At 38.3% G+C, this 16,816-nt stretch overlaps 2 protein-coding genes across 3 annotated transcripts in view; one reads left to right on the top strand and one right to left on the bottom strand.

Annotated features, from left to right (window-relative positions):
• LOC103038962 (uncharacterized) overlaps nucleotides 1-13,701 on the top strand; it is a 59,881-nt gene extending 46,180 nt beyond the window's left edge. For both annotated transcript variants that reach the window (XM_022683292.2, XM_007245692.4), the window contains exons 50-67: nucleotides 683-742; nucleotides 1,452-1,523; nucleotides 1,700-1,768; nucleotides 1,847-1,980; nucleotides 2,071-2,181; nucleotides 4,405-4,462; nucleotides 5,310-5,393; nucleotides 5,504-5,641; nucleotides 5,726-5,959; nucleotides 6,475-6,564; nucleotides 6,680-6,754; nucleotides 6,847-6,930; nucleotides 7,039-7,172; nucleotides 8,743-8,868; nucleotides 10,028-10,085; nucleotides 10,185-10,265; nucleotides 11,196-11,273; nucleotides 11,371-13,701. In XM_022683292.2, coding sequence (XP_022539013.2) covers nucleotides 683-742; nucleotides 1,452-1,523; nucleotides 1,700-1,768; nucleotides 1,847-1,980; nucleotides 2,071-2,181; nucleotides 4,405-4,462; nucleotides 5,310-5,393; nucleotides 5,504-5,641; nucleotides 5,726-5,959; nucleotides 6,475-6,564; nucleotides 6,680-6,754; nucleotides 6,847-6,930; nucleotides 7,039-7,172; nucleotides 8,743-8,868; nucleotides 10,028-10,085; nucleotides 10,185-10,265; nucleotides 11,196-11,273; nucleotides 11,371-12,875 — 3,191 coding nt within the window. In that variant the 3' untranslated portion in view covers nucleotides 12,876-13,701. The remainder of the gene's footprint in view (nucleotides 1-682; nucleotides 743-1,451; nucleotides 1,524-1,699; nucleotides 1,769-1,846; nucleotides 1,981-2,070; nucleotides 2,182-4,404; nucleotides 4,463-5,309; nucleotides 5,394-5,503; nucleotides 5,642-5,725; nucleotides 5,960-6,474; nucleotides 6,565-6,679; nucleotides 6,755-6,846; nucleotides 6,931-7,038; nucleotides 7,173-8,742; nucleotides 8,869-10,027; nucleotides 10,086-10,184; nucleotides 10,266-11,195; nucleotides 11,274-11,370) is intronic.
• The window catches only part of rad21b (RAD21 cohesin complex component b), a 634,821-nt gene that overhangs the window by 334,768 nt on the left and 283,237 nt on the right, over nucleotides 1-16,816 (bottom strand). The gene's annotated exons all lie outside the window — the stretch shown is intronic.

Raw genomic sequence — 16,816 nt, forward strand, 5'->3', positions numbered from 1 at the left:
TTCCTTTCTTTCTTTATTTGCTCATGAGGTGATTTAATGCTGCTAATTTAAAAGTAATGGGAGTTTCCAATCCCCCTTTAGACCATGAAGGACTTACCCTTAAAAACAGGATTTGAAACACCGGGAATAAAATAAGTCAGAAATAACCTGGTACAGATAGGCCTGTCACAATAATTACATTATCGGCTTGTCGTACAAAAAATAGACATGACCTCAATAATATTTGATCATTGTAATATTGTTTATTGTGTTCATTTGAATGCTGTCCACATATATAACAGTGAACAGTATTTTAGCCAGTCATGCTATATGATTCCACACAAACAATGTGGACTGCAGTAGGTGAAGAAAAAATATATATTTTTCAAACTATGATTATTTAAAATGCTGTTGTATTTGAAAAAGTATAATTGCTTTGTTATGTTTTATTATCATTTTGTCATTGGAATTTAAATGATTTTAAAATGACTATCGTTTATCGCAATATTTATTTGGGATGAAAAATCATCCACAAAAAAAAATTATTGTGACAGACCTAGGTACAGAGAAGTACATCCTGTGAGCAGAGGGAAGATAAGTTATCATTTAGGATGTTGCAGAAAGGTTGTTGAAAGGAAAGTTTGTTTTATCTTAATGTTTGCATGCTACTGTATCTGTTAAATCGTTGTTGCTGTTCTTGTAGATGCTGGTTTGTCTCGTGAGATAAGGCCAAGACCACAACCTTCCAATGTAGAGTCAAAAGGTGCGGACAAACCACAAGTCTTATCAGTCTGTTTATTTCTGTGCCTTTTTCTGTTCATTCACTGAAGCATGAAAAAGCCACAGTGTGTTAAATTTGTTTATGAAAATGGTCTGCCAAAAAGATTTGTAGTGCTGCAATAATTACATTTATATGCGTCTGTCACATTTGACAGATGGTGCTATTGACTAGTCAGTGTCCTTGATTAATGAAACCATTTGGAATACATAGTGTTCTCTTTTTATCAGCTTACTAAATATAGTAATTGCTTAACTGAGGTTCCTTAAATGTAGACAAGACTTGGAGCAATGAATCCCCTCTCTTGCTTAGAATATTAGTTGAATTACCCATACTAATGAAGTCATAAGGTGTAATATATAATAAAGTGCTGAAATCGACCTATATCGATCTCTTTCTGAATTATAGGCATATGTATGGAAAAACTCCAAGTAATGCATCTTTAGAATTTGTAGCCATGTTCATAAATGGTGTTTTTGCAGAAGTAAAGAAAACATTTTTTTGAGCACCCACTTAAACGTTTGTTATTGGTTTAGAATTGCATCAGTGTTGTGAGCAAGGAAACTAACATTTAGATCAAGTCTTTTCACAAAGTGTCTGTACAAGAACAACATTCAAAACAACTGCTGTAAATGATTCAGTATGTGTTGCAGATTGTAATGTATTGTTAATGTCTGTGTGTTGAAATATGCAGTGATTACCCAGTCCATCTATAACGAGGAGAGCAGATCAACACGCACGTACAGTTTTCTAAACTTCCCCACAGGTTTGTGCCGTCCTATTCCATCTTCAGTGCTGTACTTTTGGGAACTTACCAAAACATGTAATGTTAGGACTCAGTGGTACTGTTCTATTTATCAGAACTTTTGAGTGTTATTAAAAACAGCCCAGTACAGGTTTCCTCTACAAATAACATTTTTTTCCCCTTTTTGCCCCTGACAGTGATGGGACAAAGCCATGCCTATGCGTTTCTCAGTTTGCGAAACCTTCTGGGTACAGAGCCAATTATAGGTATGTGCACATGAAGTTCTAAAGGTTTTTTTCATGTCATGAAGAATTTTTTCTAGATACATGTACTTGTGTTTGCAGGTCTAGGTCACATAGTGGAGTGTCGAACAATGTCTCGACCAACCTTTTTCCTGTGCCTGAACTGTGCTAAAAAGATCAGGAGAGAGGACTTTTGTAGCCACATGACTAGTGAACCACACTGGCATTTTTCCATTGTAAGTTTGAGGCTGTTTGAGCACATAGTAATTAAAACACAACTGAACATCTTTAAGTTTACATATGCCACTTGACATGTCTACTTTCAGAGGGTTCAGTATCCTGAGGAATTTCAGGAGTGGCAGGCCCATTATCACACGCTGGCTATTCGGGACTTGGCTGGAAGGATTGCATTGAGGGAACAGAACTCAGATGCCAAGGTAAGTGAACAAGGTATATATACACACATATATACATACACACACACATATATATACATATATATATATATATATATGTATGTGTGTGTGTGTATATGTGTATATATATATATATATATATGTGTGTGTGTGTGTGTGTGATATATATATATATATATATATATATATATATATATATATATATATATATATATATAAGTGTTATATAAATATATATATAATATATAAATATATATATAATATATATAAGTGTTATATAAAGTGTTCCCTTTATTTTCCCTTTCTTTTTTTGAGCAGTGTATATATACATACATACATACATACATACATATACATACATATACATATATATATATGTATATATATGTATATATATGTATATGTATGTATATGTATGTATGTATGTATGTATATATACACTGCTCAAAAAATAAAGGGAACACTCAAATAACACAATATAACTCCAAGTAAATCAAACTTCTGTGAAATTCAACTGTCCACTTAGGAAGCAACACTGATTGACAATCAATTTCACCTGCTGTTGTGCAAATGGAATAGACAGCAAGACACACTCAATAAAGGAGTGGTTCTGCAGGTGGGGACCACAGACCACTTCTCAGAACCTATGCTGTCTGGCTGATGTTTTGGTCAGTTTTGAATGTTGGTGGTGCTTTCACACTCGTGGTAGCATGAGACGGACTCTACAACCCACACAAGTGGCTCAGGTAGTGCAGCTCATCCAGGATGGCACATCAATGCGAGCTGTGGCAAGAAGGTTTGCTGTGTCTGTCAGCGTAGTGTCCAGAGGCTGGAGGCGCTACCAGGGGACAGGCCAGTACACCAGGAGACGTGGAGGAGGCCGTAGGAGGGCAACAACCCAGCAGCAGGACCGCTACCTCCGCCTTTGTGCAAGACGGAACAGGAGGAGCACTGCCAGAGCCCTGCAAAATGACCTCCAGCAGGCCACAAATGTGCATGTGTCTGCACAAACGGTTAGAAACCGACTCCATGAGGATGGTATGAGGGCCCGACGTCCACAGATGGGGGTTGTGCTCACAGCCCAACACCGTGCAGGACGCTTGGCATTTGCCAGAGAACACCAGGATTGGCAAATTCGCCACTGGCGCCTTGTGCTCTTCACAGATGAAAGCAGGTTCACACTGAGCACATGACAGACGTGACAGAGTCTGGAGACGCCGTGGAGAGCGGTCTGCTGCCTGCAACATCCTTCAGCATGACCGGTTTGGCAGTGGGTCAGTAATGGTGTGGGGTGGCATTTCTTTGGAGGGCCGCACAGCCCTCCATGTGCTCACCAGAGGTAGCCTGACTGCCATTAGGTACCGAGATGAGATCCTCAGACCCCTTGTGAGACCATATGCTGGTGCGGTTGGCCCTGGGTTCCTCCTAATGCAGGACAATGCTAGACCTCATGTGGCTGGAGTGTGTCAGCAGTTCCTGCAAGATGAAGGCATTGAAGCTATGGACTGGCCCGCCCGTTCCCCAGACCTGAATCCGATTGAGCACATCTGGGACATCGTGTCTCACTCCATCCACCAACGTCACGTTGCACCACAGACTGTCCAGGAGTTGGCGGATGCTTTAGTCCAGGTCTGGGAGGAGATCCCTCAGGAGACCATCCGCCACCTCATCAGGAGCATGCCCAGGCGTTGTAGGGAGGTCATACAGGCACGTGGAGGCCACACACAATACTGAGCCTCATTTTGACTTGTTTTAAGGACATTACATTAAAGTTGGATCAGCCTGTAGTGTGTTTTTTCACTTTAATTTTGTGTGTGGCTCCAAATCCAGGCCTCCATTGGTTAATAAATTTGATTTCCATTGATGATTTTTGTGTGATTTTGTTGTCAGCACATTCAACTTTGTACAAAGTATTCAATGAGAATATTTCATTCATTCAGATCTAGGATGTGTTATTTGAGTGTTCCCTTTATTTTTTTGAGCAGTGTATATATATATATGTGTATATATATGTATATGTGTGTGTTTGTGCGTTTGCCCGTGTGTGTTTACGGGTGTGTGTGATCAATAGCTTTCACTATTATTTTTTACTGAACACATAAAAGCACCAACAAAGGCAGGCAGGTGCAGAGGATCCATGCTAATTTACGACTGGCTGATTTATTTGCTTGAAAACATTTCCTAATGAAGCTATCATTCTTTAATTGCTCAAGACAAAGTTTAAGGCACTGTTTTTGTGCACAGGTCATCAAGCTGGATCAAAAGCAGTATGAGAGGATGCAGTCTGCAGATTTCTTCAGTGGTGAGTGCATCTGAAGTGTCATGCAAATGTTTGGGCAACCCATGGAACTTAACCACTCTGACAGATTTTATTTTAGTTTCACACTTTAAATAGCTTGTTAGGGCTTGTTTAGTTTCATTTTGTTTGTTGTGTAGCCTAATCAAAAAATAAATAGTTTAGGAACAGTGAAGGTCAAATTTAAGGTCTATCCTTGGATGTAGCATTGCTAGAAAGGCCAATTAAACCATTTTTGAAAAGATTTTGCAATCTAGTAGCAGTTCACTTAGCAGAGACACTTCTATAAATATGACCTTGGTAACACTATCATTACAAAAAAAACAAAAAGAAACATATTAAAAACTTTATGCTTTTTGAAAGTCCTTGGACTGATCACTTATTGCGGCCAAAGTTGTATCTTGAGTTAAAGAGATTTCAGTAGAAAAAACATTACAGTATTTCAGCACCTCTCAAACTGTCAGGCATAAGGGTAGATAGATAACTATGTGGGCTTGTTTTGCAGTGTTATGGGGAATATGTCATTGGTAGAGAGAAGAATGCTTCCTGAGTTTACTGGTATTTAAATAAATCCTGTATTCTTGTGGTAACTGCCAAAAGTGCTCCAAGAAAGCCCAACCGTTAAACCATTGACACATAAGGCCCAGTGTTGCAATTCCTGTTAGTTGTAAGACCCCATTTCACAACTAACAGCAATAAAACAATCTGCTGCTAATATATTGGTGCCAGAAGTTGCAGGTTGACTCAAATGCCCAGATCTGTTGTTGTAGCACAAGGGGGACATATAAAAATTGTTATTATGGGATCAATGAAGAGAACATCAAAAGGCTGTATGTATTTGTGTCTGTTTTAGCATTTGAAATGCTACTGAACATGTATGGACCAGACCAGAGCCAAAATTCCCTGCCTTTACACTTCGAACGCCAGAATCAGAGAGGTAGTTTTATTGCCTAAGCATGATTTTTTTTTAAATATACATGGAATCATAATCTTTCTTAATCAACTAGTGTAACCACGGTGATATTTCATTCTTTTATTGTTCAACAGAAATTTCTTCAGCACATTTACTACAAGTCAGTGTAGATACTGATAGAGAGACACCAAGACATCAGTCTCCTGTCAGCTGTGATCTGAATCCAAGCCAGGCAAAACATGGGCTTCCCACCAGCCCAGTACCAGATAGTGGTAAGACTGGATGACTTGAGTTAGTGTACTGTGTTATGATGGAAGTGTTATCTAGAACTAATCTGATTAATAACTATTCTCCAGCTTTTGATGGAGCTAAGGACAACCCTGACAGAAGCACTGAAATCAGTAGTCTCACCTGTAATCAGTCACAGCTTAGTCAAAGCCCAGAGAAAACCTGCATGAACTCAAAGACTGAGGCTCAGGCTGAGGCCCCGGCACAGCTGATCCAGCATCAGTTTAAAACTGGTCTAACAGCAGAGTCTCCCAAGGATTCAGGCAACAACACTGATACCACACCAGAAACACCTGATGCATGTAAGTAACTTCTATTCTGATTTTGTTGGAGTAACTGTCTCAGCTGTCCATTGGAAAGCTTTTATTTAATATTGGAGCATTGCTACTAAGATTTGATTGCATTTAAGTGGGGTCAGGAGCATTATTGAGTTCAGGATGTTGAACAACCACCACCTCACCTCATTCCCAGCTCCCCAAATAAATCTAAACCACTTTATACTCCTTTATATACCCCTTTTGGCCATGCTTGCCATTAGGCTTGGAGGCCAAGGCTTGATGTTTATCTACTGCAGAGAATCCTATGTTATTGGCAATACTGGTATTTTTTTCTCTACAGGGACTAGACAAACTTTGTGAGCATTTATGCTTTTGTGTCTGCAATTTAATCTACTTTCAGTATCTGAATGCATGTATTTGACACAACATTTACACCTATTGTACTTAAGATCTTTGTGTGTGTGTGTTATGACAATTTTGTTTCAGTAATACATCTTTTTTTTTTTCCTGTACAAAATCAATTGCATCATTAACTCTAGTGTCAACCAACTTGGGCTTGCAACAAAAAACTACAAACTCCCTCCCCTGCACCATAAGAATTAAACAGGAGAAACCAAACAATGACAATGGTGAGAATCTGTTTTTGCATTTCTGTGCTTTTGATAACTTATCTGTAAAAACAAACTGAAAAAGTTATCTCATCTTGAAAGGATGTCTTAAAATGCTACTGTCTGTTTTTCTTAGATTTTCAGGAGAAATGCTGCCCTAGGGTTAACACCTCTCCAAGTTTGGATGCTCCAGCTTCTACAGAAGTTACGGGTGAGAGTTTTACAGAATCGTTAAAATGTCATTATATAGGATTTTAACATAATCTATATCAATATATAAACATGGTTTTGTTATTCATACAGGAAATTTGTTCAAGCACAAGCCTGACCTCATCAGTAGTCTAAACAGCAAAAGAGACAGCAAAAGTGTGGCAGATGCTGTGGTTGGTCAGTATCAGTGTGTTTTCACCCCCTGTATATAAATAACAAATATTTTCCACTTTGTTTCTCTGACATATATGTATCTGCTTCTGTGTGTTTTTGTTCATACCAAAGGTCTGAGCTCAATAATTGAATGCCGAAGTGATGATCAGTCTTCACTGTTCCTGTGCATAGCCTGTTCCAGCAAACTCAACCGGGACCTCATCATTAACCACCTAATGAAGCCTGGCCACAGAGAAAGTTACCTGGTGGGTCTATAAAACAAATATTCAGATACTGCGTTAATTACTTCTTTTTTCCCAGCCAAAGAGGAAATAGGTCCCAGTCATAATTATTAAAACCTCTGTTCTAAGAGAAGCAGCAGAATTGAAGAATATGAAGGAGAATTGTGTTGCTGTTTTCTGCCTGCAGCTGCAGCATGTACAACTCCCATTCAAACGTCCTTGACTGTTCACCCAAAAATACACCACAGAGCATTCCTCAGATAACACAAATGGAAATATAGCAGCTTAACAGGGTCAAAAATATAGAGAGCAGAGCCACCAGTATTTTTGTACAATAATCTTAAATCTACTTCTTTTAGGAATATATGATTTTATTAATATCACAATTGCATTATTTTAATAATATAATGATTTTGTAATACAAAATGATTCACTAAAAGTAGAAAAGTTACACAGGCTTTTTTTTTGTTGTTTGTTTTTTTAAACAAAGAGCCACACAATCATTTTGCAGTACTGCGTATACAGACCACTTGAATTATGTTTTTCTTTGATTTTACCAAATTGAATATAATCAAGAGGAAAATGAATTATCACAAGCCATCAAACCAAGCTGCACTGCTTGATTGTTTTGAACCAGAACTGGCATAAAGTTATCCAAAACCAGGGTTATTTCACCAAATATTTATTTCTGAACTTTTAAATCTTTATGAATATGAACATTATTTAAGGTCTGAAGCTCTGCATCTTTTTGTTATTTCAGCCATTTCATTTTCTGCAAATAAATGCTCTAAATTACAATATTTTTATTTGGAATTTGGGAGAAATGTTGTCTGTAGTTTCTAGAATAAAACAACAATATTAATTTTATTCAAACATATACCTATAAATAGCAAAATCAGTGAAACTAATTCAGAAACTAAAGTGGTCTTTAAATAAAAACCTTTTCCAGAGCTGTATATTGTAGTTCTGAGGTTTTTGTACTGATTTTGCATTACAATAATATTTACATTTTTATTTTTTTGTTTTATATTAGCATATTTTGGATTTTTATACTGTGAAACACAGGGGCATATAAAGAAATTTGTGTCTTTGTCCCAAACTTTTTGAAGGGTAGTGTTATTGCTATTGAATGAGTTTGTGTAGTTGACAGAATCCTGAAATGTTAGTTTTCATTAATCAAATATATAATTTGACATTTTTATTAATAATGTATACAACAGAAGTGATTCTAATCTAACTGCGAGACTGCATTAAAGCTGAAAGATCCAGTAACGGAGAGTTTGTTGCAACCTTAAAGGAGCACAAAGTTTTATGGCTGGAATCATCTCTGTGCATAGGCAGCAGAAAAGCCTGTATTTGCTGGAATAGCTGTCTCATCTTATGACTATCTACGGCCGAGGCTGTTGTTCATCCAAATCTGTTTAACCAAAATCTTTTAACCTGGTCTAATGCGTTAGTTCTCAGAACCCCTATTGTGCATGCATATTTTTTGTTTTGGTCTGTAAACCCGTTTAACTATTGACCTCTTTATTAATGGGGTAAAATCAGTGGTTTAATCAATTTATTTTACTGTTTGTTTTTGCTATGTTCTCAGAGGCAAAGATACCCCTTTTTTTTTGAGGACTGGCCTGAATGTGATACCAGAACTCGATCGGTGATGCTTATGCGACTTGCTCACCAAGTGGAGAAGACTTACGAGGATGAACCAGGTCAACTACAGGTAAACTAAATACGTCTCATATTAGTGTGGGAAGTAAATAAATAACTTTTTAGGCATTTACATTGCATTTCTATCCTATGTGAGATTAAAACAGTATAAGCACTGAGCTACGCTGCCCTTTGTCTAACCTCTCAGTATGGGCTTACTTGTGTATGTGTGTGTGAGAGAGCTCTGGAGTTAAGGATGTGTAGGCTAAGGGCAGATGTAGTCTCATTAAATAACTATTTGGCAGTTTGGGCCCCATGGGACCGGGCCAACATGCGTTAAAAGATAAAGGAGGCATCCTGTCCACAGGTGCCGCTTGTTGGAAGCTGACACATCTCCAGAGTATGCTAGCCAACATTTCGTTAGAGAAAAAAAGGAGGTGCCCAGTTGCCCAGTTAGAAATGCATACTAAAGTCCAGATAAGGTATGAGATCATGTCAGTTGACCGGTCTCCCACATCTAATTGGATACAATTAGAACCAAACCGAGGGGGTTCCATAACAAAAGAAGAGGTGAAGCCTAAAGCCGCCCATTTATGTCGTATTAGACACAACATTAGATTGGAACACATGCTTCTAAATACTCGTAAGGAGTAGACCACGTAACGTGACAAGAAATATGTATGTGAACCTTTTGGAACTTAATGTTTTTTTGTATAAATTTGTCAGACATGTGATCTGATCATAATTATCATTATCATGTGCCAAAAATATTAGTGCAAAAACAATATTGGTCATTCATGTCTAACCATAAAAAAAATTATATAGCTAGAGGAAATAGTAAAAGTTAATGAGTCTTGTTAAGAAAAGAAGTTCGTCGGTTGAGTTTGCTCTGCACAAGAAGGATACGCATATGTAAGACAAAATTGTTGATTTACCTAAAGCTGGAAAAGATTACAAAGTGATTTCAAAGACTAGAAATATCTAGCCTTATCCTGCCTGCCTCTGTAAGTAATGGTACATTAGGAGTCAAGGTAAGTTAGACTGGCACTCTGGGAATCAGGTCATTTTTATTATTTTTTTTTATACACCTTTCCCTTTCTTCAGACAGGGGGCTATCAAGACATGCTGCTGTTGAAATTTTGTTTTAAGGCTTCCCCCTGATGATTTCAATGCAAACTGTTCATCCCAATAGTGGTGTCACTGAAAATATCTTGATTGTTTATCTGTTGCAGGAGATGGAACTACAGTGTGCTGACCTAAAAGAAATTAAAGATTTGTCATTCGATAAAGGTAATTGTATTAATATCAATTGTAAATCAGCTTGTACCAATAATCTCCTGAATGTTTTATGATTTTAAATGTATGTCCATCTTCACGGTCTTCTCTTAGCTCTCACACAGCTACAGAAGATTAGGAAAGCACAGAATCTTTGTGCTCTCCAAACTTGTATCTCTCCCAGGAAACAACCAGGTCAGTACATCGACAGATACAAAAACAAGATTTATATGTTTGTATAAAGACATTGAAATATTATGATTTGAAGTTGTTGTAAATTTAATTGATTTATAGTGTTGTACTGCATGGAATTTTTATACAGGGGATTGAATAATGCATAAAAAGAAACCGAGGGAAAAAAATACATTAGTATGAATTATTAGGATAATATACAACTGAGAAGTGATTACTTTCTTACACACTGTAGCAGCATTAACTAACTGTTGCAGGAATCAGATTAGCTCGCCGTTTACTGCGTACACATGCATGCAGAGAGCAATCAACTCGATAATTGCTCTCCTTACACAAAGATTTCAACAGTTTGTATACATCAAAATGGAGAAGTTACAGACACAAAAAGGAGAAGTTCTTTCAGTTCATGGCCTTATTGCCCTCACTCCCGACTCATGAACAATAATCTTTTCTTTTGATTAGTTGCAGTGTAAGCATGAATCTACTGATTACCATGTCTCAATAGCTACATTTCACTCCTACATAGTCAGGGTTTTTTTTTTACTTCCCTTATGTGTTTGGTTAGGTCAGTCATCCTTACTTCAGCAGAGCAAAAGTTCAATCACATATGCATTTATATCTAGAGTGTAACATGATACTAGTTTTTCTCCAACACGGGACACCAAATGCTTTCTCTGTTTAAAATTTCTCCATGGCATTGTAAGATACTTAGTCAACATTTTTAACACACAGGACATAAAAAATGCTTCAGAGTTTATTTACATTGTCCTGCCAGACTCCATGATGAGTCGGAATGTAGCAGAATCTAAAAAAAGCAATGTTTCATAATAGCTACTGCAATTAAAATGTGTTTATATTTTGTACAAATTACCATTGAATTTGGATTAACTGAAAATTGGCCAGCACATGATCAACATTTTTTTCTTTTACTAGTTTTGGTGAAACAGGAGGACATAGAAACAGAAGTGAAACCCCAACATATACCCCCGCTTGATAATTCACTTGGGAAGAGTAAGTTATGAGAGAGCTAAAAATCCACCCCAATGTTTTTCTTGGTGTCCTTGAGAAAACGATTTACCATTTCTTTCTATTCTACCATTTGTTACAGCTGCACAGACTTCAAGAGGTGTTTCTAAGCGCAGGATTGTTGAAGATTCCTCTCATAAACCACATGCTGTGGCCAAACAGATCAAACTCCAGACGCGTGACAACCAAATGCCCAGTTCTCCCAGCCCCCAAAATGCCAAGATCAGAGCCCAAAAAAGCACCATCACTGTTTTCCCAAAGTCATTACCTCAAGTCCATGACAAAACTAAGCAGAGCCCAAGCCGTGTTCATGAAATTGTGAAGAAACATGCTTCTTGCTCCAGTTCTGCAGCTAGTGCCACGAGACACAATGACAAACCGCATTCGTGTCCCACCCAAAAGCCAACCATCTCAAACATGCCCTCCAAGAAATCAGTGGAACAGACCAAATCACTGGATAAAACTAAGCTCGAAAGTTCAACCAAAACTCAGAAAGCTCATCGTAGTGCTGCACCAAAACCTGAGCAATCAGTATCAAACGACTCCCAGACACGTTCAAAACAACATCGTTCGGAAACCAAGGCTGTTTCTTCATTATCAAAGAAAAAAAGAATTTTCACTGATTACCCACCCACTCCTGTGGAACAGGCTACCTCAGTGCTGAGCAGCCCTGTTCCTTCAGAACCCCCAATTAAGAGAAGATCCTTGGATGAGCGCTTGGCTGATTTTACTCATCTACAAAACACGGCCACAGCTCTTTTAGAGGGAACACAAACATTGCTACCAAACACCCTGAGAGATACAGACCCCTGTAGCCCTACTGAGAGGGTCCCTTCAAAGCAACCTTTGAACCAAACTGTCTCACACCTCTACCCTTACAATAGTGCTGTTAGTGCTCCAGCCTTGCAGGCACAGGGGCAGGAAATTGCTCGACTGCATGAGACACCCTCAGTGATATTTAGGTCAAGTGAAAATGCCTGGAATTATGAAAATCGACAGTTCAGCACTAATTCAGTTGATACCAACCAAGTGGCTGCTTCCACTGTTGGGCCTGACCAGACAATAAGAGCTGATGGATCAGTCAACTCAGCCTACGCCTGTGCAGATAGCAACAGCATCATGTCATACACCATTTTAGCACAAAATGCTAATTCGTATTTTTCTATGACTTCAGGTTGTGCCGAAACTATTCCAACCACCAGTCCAGTGTTACCTGGATATGCTGTGCCTTATCAGTATTTAGGGTATACGCAACCTGCTTATGCTACACAAAGCACTGGTACTACAGCACATGATTACACTCTAGCTGCAAATGGAACTGCTATGAATGCTGGAGCTGCTGCCCCAAGTCATTCTCCCACTCTTGGATATCATGTGCCCAATGACAATTCTGCTTACACATCCCAACAAGTTCATCCGTTTCAGCAAGTATACCAGCCCGTTCAATCCTACCAGTCTCCAGACGCATACGCAGCTTTATGTTCTTTCTACGCTTACAATCAAGCTCTACAACCAAGCCAGGCAACCACATTCACTGGAAGTGCCACCTCAGCTGATTCAGCCTATGGACATGTGCCAAAGAACTAGGTGGCCTTAAGTAATTAAAATAATAAATGTTCAAATGTTTGTGGACAAATGAATGCATTCAGCAACTTTACATTTTACTTTTTGTTGACATAGGTGTATAAATGCACACACATAGCATGTTTAATCTCTGTGGAGACAGCTATCTAAAAAAAATAAGACTCTCTGGAGCAGATAAACGTATTAGCAACAATTTCTAATTTCTGGGATTTACAGCTCTTTAGCGCTGAGCTGTGGAGCAGTGGAATTGTGTTCTCTAAAATGATGGAGCTCCATCTCTAATACTTTTGGAATGATTTGGGGAGTTAGAGATGAGGTGTAGTGACCTCACTAATCCTTGCTGAATGCAATCAAAGCCTCTTAGCAGTATTCTGAAATATAGTATAAATATATAAAGTATATATTGTTGCCTTTTATGTGTTTTTAAGCAGCTGTGTGTGTTGCTAAAATCATTGTGAATTAAGTGTATTTTTTCTGTCCTTATATTTTTCAAGAATGAAGAACGCAAACTTTGCACCATTGTCTGTTCTAAAACATGTAGCTCTGTTTAATTTCCCACGGTTGCAATTTCTTACATGTAAATAAGTTAAAAATATGTTGTAAATTCTGGTAAATGCATCCTTGTATTTTGCATATTTTACTATTAGATATGACCCAGACAGCCTATGTTTTGTTACAATTTATTTTAACTTGTTTTACCAACACTGTTAATGTTTAAAGTTTGAGAAGGGATTTGTTGTGTTTAATGTTTTTGTTTTGGTTAATTTTTGTGATTTCAACTATTTTTTTACAGATATATTTTTCTAAATAAACACTTATAATCCTAGAATGCCTGTCTATTTTTTACATCTAACTTTATACAATAAACACAGACAAAGAATGTATTAATGTGTCCTATAACTTGCCATTTCTCATTGATCATTAATTGATCCCTGGCTTGAATGTTGAATGTTAGTGTCACAGTTTATTTGAACAAATGTTACTTTCCTCTTCATTCAGATGGGGAGGTTTTTGCTGAACATGCTGTTTTCCTTTGTTCACACATGCACATGTGTGTGGTGTCTTCTCTTGAAGGATGATTCTTGAAGAAATGAGACTTAACACACTGTCTTCTATTTTCATCAATCAGGTTAGGTTTTATTATAACAGGTTTTCCAGAAGTTACAGTGGAGAGAGAAAAAGTTCCCGATCCGAGGTGTCCAAAAATCTCTCTCCCTCTTTCTTTGTGCTACCAGAGTTTTATACATTAGACCAAGGCATATCACATATCTCTTTACCATAAAAGGACATACAGTGAGTCCAAGAAGTATTTGATCCCTTGCTGATTTTCTTCGTTGGCCCACTAATAAAGACATGATCATTCTATACTTTTAATGGTAGATGTATTCTTACATGGAGAGACAGAATATTAAAAAGAAAATCCAGAAAATAAATCTAAGGAATATATATTAATTGATTTGTATTTCATGGAGTGAAATAAGTATTTGATCCCTTAGTATTCATTAGCAGTTCTGGCTTTTACAGACCAGTTAGACACTCCCAATCAACTTGTTACCTGACCTGAAGCCACCTGTTCTCACTAATCACTTGTGTGAAAAACACCTGTCCACAGAATCAGACAGATCACACAGATTTCAAGTCTCCAACATGGGTAAAACCAAAGAGCTGTCACAGGACCTCAGAGTCAGAATTGTTGACCTTCACAAAGCTGGAATGGGCTACAAAAAGATTAGTAAGGTGTTGGATGTGAAAGTAACAACTATTGGTGCAATTATCAGAAAGTTTAAAGAGTATAACATGACAATCAACAGACCTCGGCCCGGTGCTCCAAAGAAGATTTCGCCTCGTGGGGTGGCAATGATGCTGAGAACGGTCAGAAATCGTCCTGCAACCACTCGGCAGGAGTTAGCAAATGACCTGAAGGCAGCTGGGACCACAGTTTGCAAGGAAACAATTGGCAACACTTTGCGCAACAATGGATTCACATCCTGCAGTGCCCGAAAGGTACCCCTGCTGAAGAGAGCACATGTGGAGGCGCGCCTCAAGTATGCCAATGATCATTTGAAAGATGAACCAAGTTATTGGGAGAAGGTTTTGTGGTCAGACGAGACCAAAATTGAACTTTTTGGCCTCAACTCCACCCGCCATGTGTGGAGGAAGAAAAATGCTGCCTATGACCCCAAGAACACTGTGCCCACCGTCAAGCATGGAGGTGGAAGCATAATGTTTTGGGGGTGTTTCTCTGCCAAGGGTACAGGGCTACTTCACCGCATCACTGGGAAGATGGATGGAGCCATGTACCACACAATCCTGAGGGACAACCTCCTCCCCTCTGCCAGGGATCTGAAAATGGGCCGTGGTTGGGTCTTCCAACATGATAACGACCCTAAACATACAGCAAAGGCAACAAAGGATTGGCTCAAGAAAAATCACATTAAGGTCATGGAGTGGCCCAGCCAGTCGCCAGACCTCAATCCGATCGAAAATCTATGGAGGGAGCTGAAGGTCAGAGTTGCCAAGCGACAGCCCACCAACCTTCATGATTTAGAGAGGATCTGCAAAGAAGAGTGGGCCAAAATTCCCCCTGGTGTGTGTGCTAAACTTGTGGTTAACTACAACAAACGTCTCACCGCTGTGCTTGCAAACAAAGGCTTTGCCACTAAGTATTGAGTGTGTTTGGCAAGAGGGATCAAATACTTATTTTCCTCATTGAAATACAAATTAATTAAAATATATTCTTTAAAATTATATTCTGGATTTTTGTCTTGATATTCTGTCTCTCCATGTTAGAATATATCTACCATTAAAAGTGCAGAAGGATAGTGTCTTTATTAGTGGGCAAACAAAGAAAATCAGCAAGGGATCAAATACTTCTTGGACTCACTGTATATGTTCCAGGCATAAGTCCAGAAGTTTAAAGTACAAACAGATGAGGGGTGTTTTTTGGCCCTTGGCCCACATTCCAACATTTACCCCAGGACCCTCACTCCAGGCAAACCCAGTACTCCAACAAACCGAATGACCCAGTATTCTTCTTGTACAGACAGACTCCTTATAGATTTTCATATGGAATACAGTGTTTTACCATTTTAATACACCACATGTGCAGAGTAAGTAGAGGGAGGGAGCTTTGTACATGTAAAGACTGGATATGTTTGTTTTTCTTTTTTTCTAATTTAGCGATGATCTCATGGTAATATGGTCCAGATGTGGGGTAGAACATGTAGGCTGTTGTTTCTGCAGGTCAGATAGCACGGGATAAGACTGGCTAACTTTTTGACTCTGAAGCAAACCAAGTTGTTTGTTTGATGTTTTCTCTGTAATAATTAAATCTTCTCTGTAATACATTTTCTCGAATATAAAGTACAGTATCCGCAGGCAGTCCTCTTAATTGTGCTAAATGTGTGGTTCCAGGACCAGGATTGAAGAACACTTCAGTGTTCTGTGTCTGTCAGCAGAACGTGAGAGGGGACAGGATGTGGGATGGTAATTTTGACTTCCCTTTTTGTCTGCTGACACAAATTGCATAACCTGGCTATCTTTTAATTATTCAGTACAATAACTTATGCAAAACTTGACAACTTTGATTCATTTTAGGACAGAAATATAGTTTTAAATGAATAGGAAATCCTGGACATTCTAAACTATTGTCAACTGGATGCATTATTCATATCCCAGAACATGTCTGATAAACTGGACAATGGTCCCTGTAAATAAAGAGTAATTACAGGAAAAACAACACTAATCTCTTTCCCTTTAAGAAATGGGCAAATAAAACATTGAGATCAACTGGGAAGAACATTAACAGTTTAATGACACTGTTCTCACATTATATCATGGTAAAATGGTGATTCAAAAAGACTCTTTACTCTCAGTACTGTTCAGTTCACAATCTTGATTGCTGCATGTGGTCAGTGTCAGTGTTCATGTCAAACATGGTGGTT

This window comes from Astyanax mexicanus, chromosome 3 (genome assembly GCF_023375975.1).
Source record: "Astyanax mexicanus isolate ESR-SI-001 chromosome 3, AstMex3_surface, whole genome shotgun sequence".
Taxonomy (NCBI): Eukaryota; Metazoa; Chordata; class Actinopteri; order Characiformes; family Acestrorhamphidae; genus Astyanax; species Astyanax mexicanus.